The sequence below is a fragment of the Mustela putorius genome, unplaced genomic scaffold (assembly GCF_011764305.1).
Source record: "Mustela putorius furo isolate JIRA1106 unplaced genomic scaffold, ASM1176430v1.1 tig00000450_pilon_pilon_pilon, whole genome shotgun sequence".
NCBI classification, from domain to species: Eukaryota; Metazoa; Chordata; class Mammalia; order Carnivora; family Mustelidae; genus Mustela; species Mustela putorius.
This window is the reverse complement of record NW_025421385.1, coordinates 22,575,169-22,588,975: the sequence shown is the minus strand read 5'-3', so window position 1 is coordinate 22,588,975 and position 13,807 is coordinate 22,575,169. Positions and strand designations below refer to the sequence as shown.

The 13,807-nt window shown below is 39.4% G+C and overlaps 1 protein-coding gene across 5 annotated transcripts in view; it reads left to right on the top strand.

Moving 5' to 3' along the window:
- Positions 1-13,807, top strand: part of LOC101686176 — a 206,216-nt gene that overhangs the window by 97,622 nt on the left and 94,787 nt on the right. For all 5 annotated transcript variants that reach the window (XR_006606817.1, XR_006606816.1, XR_006606819.1 and 2 more), the window contains exons 22-27: positions 1,582-1,737; positions 3,892-3,985; positions 4,924-5,061; positions 11,074-11,231; positions 12,326-12,437; positions 13,753-13,802. Coding sequence is in view for 1 of the 5 variants with exons in the window: in XM_013056673.2 (XP_012912127.1) it covers positions 1,582-1,737; positions 3,892-3,985; positions 4,924-5,061; positions 11,074-11,231; positions 12,326-12,437; positions 13,753-13,802 (708 nt within the window). In the remaining 4 variants the exon portion in view is untranslated. The remainder of the gene's footprint in view (positions 1-1,581; positions 1,738-3,891; positions 3,986-4,923; positions 5,062-11,073; positions 11,232-12,325; positions 12,438-13,752; positions 13,803-13,807) is intronic.

Here is a 13,807-nt window from a genome sequence, read left to right as displayed (position 1 = left end):
GCCGGCCCATAATTTTTGATCCTTGTTTTCAGGGAGCTCACAATTTAAATGTTAGTTCTACCACAGTTTAATATGATATTTTATTTTATTATTATTATTTTTAAAGATTTTATTTATTTATTTGACAGAGAGAAATCACAAGTAGATGGAGAGGCAGGCAGAGAGAGAGAGAGAGAGGGAAGCAGGCTCCCTGCCGAGCAGAGAGCCCGATGCGGGACTCGATCCCAGGACCCTGAGATCATGACCTGAGCCGAAGGCAGCGGCTTAACCCACTGAGCCACCCAGGCGCCCTTAATATGATATTTTAGTCATACAACCAAAATACTATAGGAACTCAGAAAATATATTTTTTCATTCTTTATAAGTGGATCAAGGAAAACTTCATAAAAGAGGCACTGTTGAGGGATGAACTGTGTCCCCTGGCAGGTTCGTGTGTTCAAGTCCTAATCCCCAGTGCCTCAGAATGTCACCTCACTTGAAGGTAGGGTCTTTACAGAGGGAATCAAGTTAAAATGAAATGATTAGGGTGGGCCCTCTTCCGATATGACTGGTGTTCTTTTAAGAGGAGGAAACTTGGAAACAGACATGCAAAGAAGGAAGATGATTTGAAGACACAAGCAGAAGACGGCCATGTGTAAGCCAAGGAGAGAGGTTTGGAACAGATCCTTCCCTCATGGCCCTCAGAAGGAAACAACCCTACCAACACCTTGATCCCAGACTTCTAGCCTCCAGAACTGTGAGACAAATCTCTGTTTATGGTACTTTGTCACAGGAGCCTAGCAAACTAATAAAGGTGCCCTTTGAATTCAGCCTTAATGTATCAACTTTTCAAAATGGAGAAATGTGTTAAAATGTGGGTGTAGGGGGTGGGGAGGCATTCTAGACTCTTAAGGCTGAACTGCCAGAGGGGCATCTGAACAGGGCCTTGCTGCAAGCCATGTAAATGTGGGAGCAGAGCTCGGACAGAGGACAGGACAAAGGTAGGCTCACAAGTTCTTATACTAGGGGGTGATCATTAGGGCTCAGGGTTGGAAGACGAACTCCCCAAGGAGGGGACAGAAAAGATGAGAAGAGGACCAGGTTTTAAAACCCCAGGAAATACTAGGATTTGAAAATAAAAGAGGAAGAAGAGAAGCCAATGAAGACTGAGTGATAGTGGTCATGACATAGGAGTGTAGAGACCCTGGATCCAAGAGAACAAAGATGTTCCTCAAAGAGAGGACAGTTACCAGCTGTAAAGAGCTCTGAGAGAAAATAGTGAGCCTTGTATTGAAAGCAGTATGGGTGACCCCATGAGCACTCTGAAGACAGAAGCCAGCTTGCAGGAAATGAGAGTTGAGGAAGTGCCCAAGCATATCTCCTCCTACGTTAACTACTATATTTAACTGTCTGTCATAGTGTAAAGTGGATTCAAGACCTTTATGACTCATTCACTTTATACTGGACTTGGCTTACTCTTGTTTTGACTTTTACTTTTGTGCTTATTCAGATTTTTTGGGTTTTCTTATCACTTACTTTTCTTTTAGTGGAAAATAATAGCAAATGCTCTTGGTTCTTTATCTAACCACCCCCCACCTTTAGTCTCTATAAGGAACTGGCATGGGAGATGGGTTTTGAAGAGTTCCATTTGTATCTGAGGCCCATTCACTTTGAATTTGCATCACTCAAAGACAAAGTGGACCACCCGCCTCCTGTCTTTATTACCTCTCTGCTGGAGGACAGTGATCAAGTGGACAGGTGAGTCTTGAAAAGGTCAAAGTGAAAATAATGTAGTGGTAGAATGAACGGCCAGTGAAAAATAATTTCTATCACCACTGGCACACAAATACAACTTTATTTCCAAATTCCCTCTCTTATATTCCATCTGTCATGATGCCATTTCTTTTTTCTTCTTTACTAAGGGTCAGGGGAGAGCTCAGTGAAAGGGGATAATTGAATTGAAAAACACTGATTAATGGAAGAATTGGATCAGAGAGCTCAAGTAAGATAGAATCACAGGCTCAATCACTGCCCAGGTTGACCGTGTTGCTTTTGGGTATAAGGGAGTGGGAGGGTTTGTCTCATGGGGCAAGAAGCATGGACCAGAAATCCAGATTGCTTCTCACTTTCCCTGGAATGAGGAAGAAGTCAGTCAAATTTTTTGAGCAGCTGTTTCCTTGAAACTCTAATATCATGTACGAATCTAACATGCATGGCAATATCTCAGTCTGACTCTTTCGTTAGCCAGCAGCAGAAGCGGACTCAAAGCAGTGAAACTTCTTCATGCCCCATAGGTTTAGCCGGTTGCTGGAAAGAAAACACTCTGGCTAGTGGCAGATCATGAATCTACTTAGTTGGGAAAAGAATCCTTTTCCTCTGGGCAGAGTCAGCCTTTGATGTGTGCTGAGAAGAAACCTCTATCTCCCTATTCTCTCCTTTTCTTCTAGTCTGTCCTTCCCCTGAGGGTCCAAGCTCTGTCCCTGGAGATTCCTGGTACTGACCCCACCCCAAGGAAAGCAAAGATGACTTCAAGGCGGAAAAGTCACCTTTGTTTTGCTAGTGTGGCTTAGTGCTCAAAATGTAACTTTGATGTGTTAATACGTTAAAGGACTCCTCTCTTTTCCAAAAAGACCATGAGCTGAAATGGAGAAGGTTAGAATGATAGAATATGAATAGAATTTCTCAACCTTGGTATTATCAAGATTTGGGGCTGAATAACTCTTTCTTAGAGGAGGTTGTCCTGTGCAGCAGAAGTGGTTTATCAGGACCCCTGATCACTAACTCCTAAATGCCAGTAACACATCTCCTTCCCAACTATAACAATCTCCGATGTCTCCAGGCATTTCCAAATGTCCCCCGGAGGCAAAATATTTCCTAATCTAACCTGTCGCACTAGCTAAACCAAAAAGAGAATTTATCATGAGGATATATACATGTCTCACAGAAGGCAGGAAGGGTGATTGGGCTCAGATGAGGCTAACTAGGTCTCCAACCTGGAGCCAAGCTAATTCTCTGGCTCTTCAAGGGCCTCCTACTTGAGCTGGACTTCTACACTGTTGTGAAATAGGGCATATTTTTGTTCAACTGGAATCAACCAATCAGCACAGAGTGCCCAAATCATCTGTGACCTGGTCAAGCTGTGATTGGTTCTCCCAACAATGACCCAACACTCCTACAAGATCTGGGAGCCTTCTGAGTTACCAGGGGAAGGTTTATGCATCCAAGGATCTTGTCTCTTGAGTTTGCATTTATTTTATGTATGTTAATTCCTTAAAGTTGCCACTTTGGAGTACTGTTATAACAACAACATATATCAAACATGAGCATAGTAGCTTACATTTTAAAAATCATGTTCATGCATATTATCCCATTTAATATTTGCCTTAACCCTATGAGATAGGTGATATCTCCCATTTACAAATGAAGAAACCAAGGTTCATAGATACTAAATTACTTGACCAAATCTCATAGGTATGGACAAAGGACCATATCCCAAGGCATAAACATGGTTGCAAAGAACATTTAGAAAATTATTGGGGCAATGGAAGACAGCAAGAACTGGACAGCTTTTAGGGAGTGGACAGAGGGCTTAAGTTAGTGAAGAGCCTGCGGACATGAGGTCGAAGGTACAAAGAGAAACAGGATAAAACAGTAGAATTGGGATCAAGAGAAAAGAATTTGGAGTCCATGGTCACCACAAGGAAACTTCAGGGAGATCAAGTCCCGTAAGGATTGAAAAGACCCCAGAGCCCTTCAGTCTTTGGGCAGAAATATCAAGTATTGTGTAATATCTGTAGTTGGTATTATTGTGGATGTCTCAGAGCTGATCGCATACGATTTGGTCCCATCAGAAAGAGCATCTCTTGACTAACGGCACAGAACAACAGAACAATGTCATGTTTCTTCTTGCAGATATGCTCCTGCCACCCTTGTCTTAGCCATCTCTGAGGTAGAAGATAACCAGGTTGGCAAGTTCAGCTTTTATACAAAGGAAGCCATCCTTAAGGTAAATTTTTTTTAAAAGAAAACTAAAGTAAAATTAAGCAATTTGCTTACGTATTTCTTTAAAAATCATATTTAATTCATATGTTTGGATCCCATGTAGAAAAAAAGTTTCCAGCTCATAAATAATGATGATCGCCTGGTCTTATTTGTTGTGCATATTGGTCTGGTTTGAACCCTAGAGCCTGCACCATGGCTTGCAATAACTTCTGTTAGGTTTTAAAAGGAAGCACATGTTGTGAACCATCTTCGTGCCAGGTTTTTAAAATGCACCTGTTATTGGAGCTTTTATCTAATCTTCTTAAATTTGGTGCTGGTATTTTACCCCTTCCACTTAAATGAATTTCTTTGCTCCTGTGCATGTATGTGTAGGTTTGTATTTGTGTATTTTTTACTTTTTGATTTTTTTTTTAAAGATTTTATTTATTTGAGAGACAGAGAAAGCATGAGTGGGGGTGGGGGAAGGACAGAGGGAGAGGGACAAGCAGACTCCCTGTTGAGTGTGGAGCCTACTTCGGGACTCAATCCCAGGACTCCAAGATCATGGCCTGAGCCAAAGTACGATGTTTAACTGACCCGAGTCACCAAGGCACGCCTGTGTGTGGATTTTCTAAACATTAATCTACTCTTGGCGGTTTTTATAAGGCTGCCACTGGGCACGTGTGCTAGTTCATCAGAGCCTACTCATCCTTTTCTGACTAGAAACCTGATGGTGTCCAGCTACAGGGCAAATCGGGCCAGGAGGGTGCCTTCCTGGGATGAAATGGTGCTTAGAGAGAGACCAAATTCAGTCCTGTGGCCGAGAAGGAGCAAGGATCTCAGCTCACCGGGCAGTTTGATTCCTATGTTTACATGTTGAAGAAGTGGTCATCTCAAATCCTCTACTTCATCTCTTTCTTTATGGCAGAAATTCCTAATACCTTTCACATTTTCTTCCTTCAGCTCTTATCCCATTCAGGAGTGGAAAATATGCAAGTGACCCTTGCATGCCAAGCAGCTCAGAAAAATGCCTTGATGGTGGCTGTCCAGCAGGCATCCTCCGATCCCATGCCCCGGTGGGGCTTTCCTGCTGATGCAAAGGTCAGCCTATCTAGAGAAACCTGAGACATGCTACCACTATGACAGCAGATGCCAGGGTACCCCCTCCACCCCATCTTCCCCTTAGCCTGCCCCCCCTTCTTTCCTTCTGCGCCTCCTCCGCTTCCTTCTCTTTCTTCCCTCTTTTCTATCATTTTATCTCCTTTCCTTCTTTCCTAATGTGAGGTCAACACATGACCAGATCCTTACTGAGTCTCTTAATTTTTAGTGATTTGCTAACAATTTTTTCTTTGTGTGTTACTCTGTAATATTGGCTAGCTAGACTCATGCAGCAGAAAACGTCTTGTTCCTCCATGTCGACCCTTTGGAGATTCCTGACTTTCTTGTTTTCTGTTTTGTTCTTCCTGCATTGCTTTTTGCAAAAGTAAACGGAGACATTTGTCCCTTCTTTTTTCTACAAAAGGTAAGACACAATGTATAACCCATTTCCCCCCAGATTTCTGTGGTTGTCATTGAGATCTAACTTACATAACATAAAATTTACCCCTTTAAAGTATATAATTCACTATATTTCATAACCTTCATCACTATCGAATTCCAGATCATTGCTTTATCACTTTCAAAGGAAATCCTTTACCCATTAGTAGTCACTTCCCATTGGACCCCCTTCCCTCAGCCTGCAGCAAACAGTAATCTACTTTCTGGCTCTATAGATTTTCCTATTTTGAACATTTCACATAAATGGAATCATTCAACATACAGTCTTTTGAATCTGGATTTTTTTCACTTAGCATGTTTTCAAGTTTTATCCATGATGTAGAATGTAGAATCAGGACTTCGTTCCTTTTTACTGATAAGTAACATTTCATTATATAGAGAGATCACATTTTATTTATCCATTCATCAGCTGGCAGATATTGGGTTCTGTTACTTTTTGGCCATTATGAATAAGGCGACTGTGAGCATTCGTGTGTAGGTTTTTACAAGGACATATGTTTTGAGTTTTGTTAACCCTTGTTAATGTCTCTCTTTTTTTATTTTAGCCCTCCTATTGGGAGTAAAATGCTATCTTATTGTGGTTTTTAATTTGCATTTCTCTAATTACTAATGACATTGAACATCTTTTCATATGCTTATTGGCCACTTATATGTCTTCATTAGAGAAATTTCTATTCAAATTCTTTCCCTTTTATATAAAATAAAATTTTTCTTTTCATTATTGAATTATAAGTTATTTATGTATTCTGAATACAAGTATCAGTATATGTATACTTACCAAGTATATGATTTGCAAATATTTTCTCCCATTCTGAGGGCCATCTTCTCACTTTCTTGATGGTATCCTTTGAAGCAGAACTTTTTCATTTTGATGAGTTCCATTCATCCAGTCTTTCTTTTGTCATTTATTCTTTTGGTGTCATATTTAAGAAATTGTTGCTGAATCCAAAGTCACAAAGGTCTACTCCTCTGTTTTCTTCTGAGAGCTTAGGTCTTGCATTTCGGTCTATGTTCATTTATGGTTAATTTTTGTACATAGTGTGAGGAAAGGGTCTAACCTCATTCTTTGGCACACGGTGTGTCGTCCCAGCACCATTTGTTGAAAAAACTCATCTTTCGCCATTGAATTATCTTGACACCTTTGTCAAAAATCAATTGACCATAAATGTAAGAGTGTATTTCTGGACACTGAATTCTAGTCCATTGTTCTATATGTCTATTTTTATGTTACTATCCCTGCTGTTTTGATTACTGTAAGTTGTATTAAGTTTTGAAATTGAGAAATGTGAGTCCTCCAACTTTGTTCTCCTATTTTCAGGATGGCTTTAGCTATTTTGAGACCCTTGCATTTTTATATGAATTTTAGGATCAGCTTGTCAATTTCTGCACACACACACACACACACACACACACAAACATTTGAGACTTTGACAGGGATTGGATTGAATCTATAGATGAGTTTGAATACTATTGCCATCTTAAGTCTTCTGATCCATGAACATGGATGTCTCTCTATTTATGTCTTTAATTTCTTTCAACAGTATTTTGTAGTTGTCAGTGTACAAGTTCTATACTTCTTTTGTTAAATTAATTCCAAAATATTTATTTTTTATTCTATTATTATAAATGGAATTGTTTTCTTAATTTCATTTTCAGAATGTTTATTGCTAATATATAGAAATGCCATTTGTTTTTGTGTATTGATCTTGTATCCTGACTAAACTATAGTTTATTAGTTTTAATAGTTTACTTGTATGTATGTATATATTTCTTGGGATTTTTTTAAAAAGACTTTATTTGGGTGCTTGGGTGGCTCAGTTGGTTAAACAACTGCCTTTGGCTTGGGTCATGGTCCCAGAGTCCTGGGATCGAGTCGCACATCAGGCTCCCAGCTCCATGGGGAGTCTGCTTCTCCCTCTGACCTCCCCCCTCATGCTCTTTCTCACTCTGTCTGTCTCTCTCTCTCTCAAAATAAATAAATAAAAATCTTTTAAAAAATAAAATACTTTATTTATTTGAGAGAGAGAGAGAGCGCACAAGCAGTAGGGGAAGGGGCAGAGGTAGAGGTAGAAGCAGACTCCCCACTAAGCAGGGAGACCGACACAGGGTTCAATCCCAGGATCCTGAGATCATGAACTGAGCTGAGGGCAGATGCTAAACTGACTGAGCCACCCAGGCATTCCTCCTTAGGACTTTTTATACACAAGATCATGTTATCTGCAAATAGAAATAACTTCACTTCTTCCTTTCCAATCTAGATTCCTTTTCTTTCATTTCCTTGTCTAATTGCCATAACTAGACAATCCAGTTAAAAGCTAAATAGAAATGGCAAGAGTGGGTATTACTATCTTATTCCTGATCTTGGGGAGAAAGCTTTTAAATTTTTACCACTAATTATGATGTTAATTATGGGATTTTCTGAGATGCCTTTTATAGGCTGAGGACATTTCTCTCTATTCTTAGTTTGTTGAATGATTTTATCATGAAAGAGTTTTGAATTTTATTTACATATACTCTTTGGGACTTTGTTTTTTCACTAAGCAGTATATCCTAGAAATCACTCCACATCAGTTCATAAGGATTTTCCCCACTTTTTAAAACAACAGTCTAGTTCGCATGTGCATGTATGTTCACCAGTAAAATTAATCATGGTTTTAGGAAATCAACTCTCCAGGTGGTCTTTTAACATTAAGTCTTATAGATTCTATGCAGCCCACTATATTTAACCCTTATTAGATTTGCCAACCTCTATTTATCTATTTCTATTCTTCATGTTAATAGGAGAATTCAAATAGAATTCTCAAGAATACTCATTCCTCACTTCTACTGCCAGGTAGTAACTCCCATAGAAATTAAATGCTGAAGTAGAAAATAAGGATAGAGTAAGTTATATTGATTTTTAAAAAAATCTCAATCCTCAAAACCTTAATTCAGTCCCTCCTATAAGTTACGCTCATCAGATTATACTGAGGCACAGTTCATGCTCCTGAGGAATTTAGAGACCAGTGTATAGAAGGGGGGCAGGCTCACAAGTGGTTTAAGCACAAGTCATAAAAGAGGTTCAACAAGCTATAGAAGGAATTTAAAGAAAAAGAAAGGTCACATCTGGGGAACCAGGAAGAGCAGCGCAGAGAGTGGGCATTTAGGAAAACCTGAAGGATGAGCTTTTTGACAGGCAAGGAGAAGAGCCCTCAGATAACTCGTGCTTGGGAACAAGAAAGGGCAGATGGGTACTACCAAAAATGAAGAGCCCAGCTTGACCACAACTGGTGATTTTCATACATGGTTGACATAAGGAATTCTACATTCAATTCCTTTAATCTTGAAAAGAATACTAATATATAAAATAGATATAAGTGAGGTTATTCTTATTGAAATGGAGAGTGAAAGTATTATAAGTTCCTAAGATCCATTCAAAAAACAAATGTTTAAGGTCACTGCGTTGGAGCAAGAGCAGGAATAGGAAGACATTAGGGCTATATATATGAATGAATATGTGAATATGTATAGTAATATATGAACATGTAGTAATGTATGTGAATAGATGGAAATACTGTGTGTGTGTGTGTGTGTGTGTGTTTATATTGCTCTCCTACAAGGGTGGGACAAGAAGAGGCCTGATGATGTAAGAAGGAGCAGTAAATGATGGAGACAAGGAAAGGAAATAAGAGGAAATGAGGGAAGGGAGGAGGAAAGGAAAGAGATGAGAGACAGGGAGAGAACAAAATTGTAGACTGCTACCAAAGCCAAAGGAGAAGAGAGTTTCAGGAAGAAATGAGTCACCAAAGAAGATGTACAGATGGTAAATAAGCACATAAAAAGGTGTTTCACACCTTTTTAGTTATTAGAGAAATTAGAGTTGTTAGGAAAATGCAAATTAAAACCCTAGTGAGAAACGACTTCACACCCATTAGAATGGTTAAAATTAAAAAGACTGACCCGTTTTGAGTGTTGGCAGGGATGTGGAAGATACGGAACTCTCATACACTGCTGAAGGGAATGCCAAGTGGTCAATCACCTTGCAAGGCATTTTGACAGTTTCTTAAAAACTCAAACATACACTTACCATATAATCCAGCCATTCCACTCCTGGGTATTTACCCAAGAGAAATGAAAACACATGTTCATATGAAAACATACGCAGATGTTTGTAGCAGCTTTATTTAAAATAGCCAAGACCTGGAAAGAACCCAAATGTCCTTCATCAAGTGAACAGATAAACAACTTGTGGTGTATCCATATAATGGAATACTACTCAGCAATACAAACAAATGAGTTAGTGAGATACAGCAATATGGATGAAACCATACAAAAAAGAGTACCTACTGCATTATATAAATTTACTCCATTTATATAAAAAATTACTCCATTTATATAAAATTCTAGAAAATGCATTCTAACCTATGGTTGGAGAAAGCAGAGAACAGTGGTTGACTGTTATTGACCACTTTTGAGGAGAAAGTCATTAGACTAACACATTGTTATTTGGGAGAGAAATCACAGGTTTACAATCTCTAAGTTTTTTCCCTCTCTGTGACTAAAAAGGAAAGACTTAAATTTCCCAAATCCAGTTCTACAAATGGGATGTGAGGAGGCCAGACTTCTAGACTACCACTGAGCAATAATTGAGGTAAAGGACTCCTTATAATAAGTAATTGAAATATTCAATTACCTTTTTTTGAGAAGGGGGACTGGGTGGATGGGATGGTCATTATTCTGATTGCAGATTTCATAGTTGTATACATATGCCAAAACTTAAATATGTGCTGGTTATTAAATGTCAGTTATATCTCAGTAAAGCTATTATTTTTAAAAGAAGAGGAAAAAAGAAAAAAGTTGAAAGTTGATAGGTAGATAGGTAGATAAATGTAGAGGGAAGAATGGGAAGAGCAGGGATTAGAATGAGGCCATTTACATTCTCAAAAGCTCATTGTTGACTGGCAGAGCAGTTCTAATGGGGTTGAAAGCAAGACTAGCTTGAAAGCAAGGCTGTCCGAGTTAAGGAGTGAGATGGTGACGGAAGGATAGAAACAGTGTGCATTTATTGCTCCTGTATCAGTCCACCTAGGCTACCACAACAAAACACCATAGACAGTTTTTCTTCTACACCCTCTTGTCCCCTCCCTTTGTCATTACATTGTTCAGGACAGCATACGGAGCCTGTCGCCATTTGCTTAGGCTGAACCGCAGTGGGCACCCTGTCTCAGTTTTTCAGATCTTGCAGCCTTGAAGTCCATCAACAGTATTTCTTGAGAGGCCACTCTATACAGAGCACTCCAACTAGCTCTCTTGTAGAATGAAGAATTTTTTTTCAGGGCAATTTAGACTACTGCACTTTATTCTAGAAATAGTTACGCTACTGCCTCACCCCTACATGGTGCAAATACTCTCTTCCCTTCCCTCTCGTACTCTCTCCTCTCCTCCCCACTGTTTTGCTTCTCGTCTTTCTCTTCCACTCCAACTCATCCCTACTCCGTGTCTGGGGCATTTTGAGGTCAATACTACAGGACTTACAAATCCAAGAAACTTAATTCACTTTGGTTTAAAACATTTTAGGAAATAAGTTCAGATCTGAGAAATCATGGTGGAATGGGTCCAGCCAGAAGAAGAAATTCCAGAATTGTGAATGACATAGAGAATGCACCGGTAGCCCCAAGTCCAAAAGTTCCAGACACCCTTACTCACCTGTCAGAAAGATTCCAGGCTACCAAAAGGTACTACCCTAAAGGTTTGTTTAAAAATAACAAAGGTGTCTTCTTTAAGTCAATCAATAATGTAGTGTTAGGGGATTAAAGGATGCCTAAATTCCCAAAATGACCAGCATGTGTTTAATTTTTAAGACCTCGTATGAAGACCTTGTATGAACACTGAGAAGGCTCAACTCCTTCTAGTATATGGTCTATGGAGAGTCACTACTGGTACATGCTTCAGCCCCTTTTCTCCTCCCTTCTCCCTTCTCTTTGTCTCCCCTTTGTCTTCCATCTCTCTCTATTTTTCAAACCCAACAGACAGAACATAAGAAAGAAGAATATGGGCCTCTCCAAGTCTTCCATGTTTATCTTAAACTGAAAAGCATAGAATTACCCTCACTCTTTCAACAAGGGTTTTACCAATGCTTAGGATAATAAGGTGATGCCTTATCAGAGAGCTACAACCTCTGCCGAGAGATGACTATAAATCAAGAATGTCCTATGATGTCCTGATCTCTTTCTACCATGACAGAAAAAGAGAGATATTTGTATTCTATAATAAATATCTTGAGTATTTCCTGTAACAGTTTAATTTAATTCTGGCTAATTTAAAATGGAAAAAAAAAAAACGAACAAGCAAAACTACTCTACTACTCAAGATATCATTAATCTGACATATGACCAGAGTTTGAATACCCTAAATTCCCATTCCCAACATGTGGATGAAAGATGTAAGACCAATACGTCTAGCCAAGAGGACCCTTGAGAGGCCACTACAATCTAGAAACCCCTGCAGTAGAAGCCCCAGGAGGGCACAAAGGGACCTGGGTAGTACAAACACTGAGCTAGGCTATGAAGTTGGGGTAGAAGAGGGACTACTGATACATGCTCCAGACACATGGGGACCCCAAGAAGGGTGGTGACACATCACCATCCCCAGTGAATAGAATCAAATATGAAGAAGATGAGAACCATGGAGACAAACATCTGTTCTCCTTTTGCAATGCCCAGTACTCAGCCCTAGGTTTCCTGTCCTCCAGGGAGCTTTTGTGTAGTCTTCTTATTCTATGTCCACTTACTTCCTGCCTTGGGCTGAGATGTCTCTGTTCACTTGTCAGGGCTCCAGAGGCTTTTGTGTCCATTCAACTAGAAAAGGTGGGGCTGCGGGACATGATGCTGAACGCCTTCCTCCTCAGGAAACAAACCATGGCCGACAGAATGAAGAGCCTTGTGAGTTTAGTGAGAAGGGCTCCTTGAAGCTCTCGTTATCTTGTACATTTGAACCAATAAAAATTCTTAACTTGTAATCTCTTGCTTTCAGCCTATTTGGATAGGACTGTTGAAAATTTAAATAACTGTAAAAGGGAATTCAATAAGAAATAGAAAGGAAGTAATTCGAGCTAATTGTAGTTGAGTTTTAAAAATATGCACATTTTTTTCCAAGACCACATTTTATTTTGTCACTTTCGAAATGGAACTAGTTTCAGCACCTGCTCTGGAACATTAGCCCACTCTCGAGTGACCCACAGATGTTCAGGGGGTTTAGATAATGTGAGCAAGGGCTCTCACTATCTAATTCTTGTGTTAGCTGATTTTCCAGATATTAGTGACATGTTTCTACTTAAGGGTTTTAAACTAGCCTAATCTGTTGGGAAATATAAAATTCAAACCTTTAATCAGTTCAAAGTATTGCTATATTTTGTGAATATGGATTCATTAATTTTTTGAGGAGAAAGTCATTAGACTAACACATTGTTATTTGGGAGAGAAATCACAGATTTACAATCTCTAAGTTTTCTCGCTCTCTGTGACTAAAAAGGAAAGACTTAAATTTCCCAAATCCAGTTCTACAAATGGGATGTGAGGGGGCCAGACTTCTAGACTACCGTTGAGCAATAATGGAGGTAAAGGACTCCTTATAATAAGTAATTGAAATATTCAATTACCTTTTTTTACTACTATATTCAGAAAGTACTGACCCAGTGAAAAATTTTATAGTTCATTAACTGATCTTCAGGATTATCCAATGCCATCAGATTAAAAGACAAGACTCCTAGATCAGAGACAAAGAATTTATGACTCACAGCAGAGCAGGTGACATGACCTTTATGTTTATATCAGTTCTCTTTGCCTCCCAAGTCTCAAGGGGGCAACATGGAGAAGACCAGATGTGTGCAGTGGGTTTTTGTCCCAGTCGAAAGACACTGAGCTTGAGGAAGCCTCCATTTTTTATGGCAAGCTTGCCATTTTTCCTGGAGGGAGAATTACCCATCCTTCAATGTTGCTCTTTGTAAACAGAACCATGAGAAATGGCCCAGGTAAAGAGTGGTCAGGGCCATGCATTCTTGGCTACTCAATAAGGATGCAGGAGTGGGAGAGAACCATGGAGGAGTATTTCTCAACAAGTTGGCCTTCAGAGAGAATATCTCAACTGTGTGGCCCTTTCCTACTTAAAGTTTGCTATATGTTTGTACACATGTACTAGGCTGGAGAGTTTTTATAGCCAACCATCTAATAGAAGAACTGTCATTCTCTCTTATTATAGGATGAAGTTGGCAAAGTCAAGAGAGATGTTATAGTTGAATATTGTCAGAAGTAAG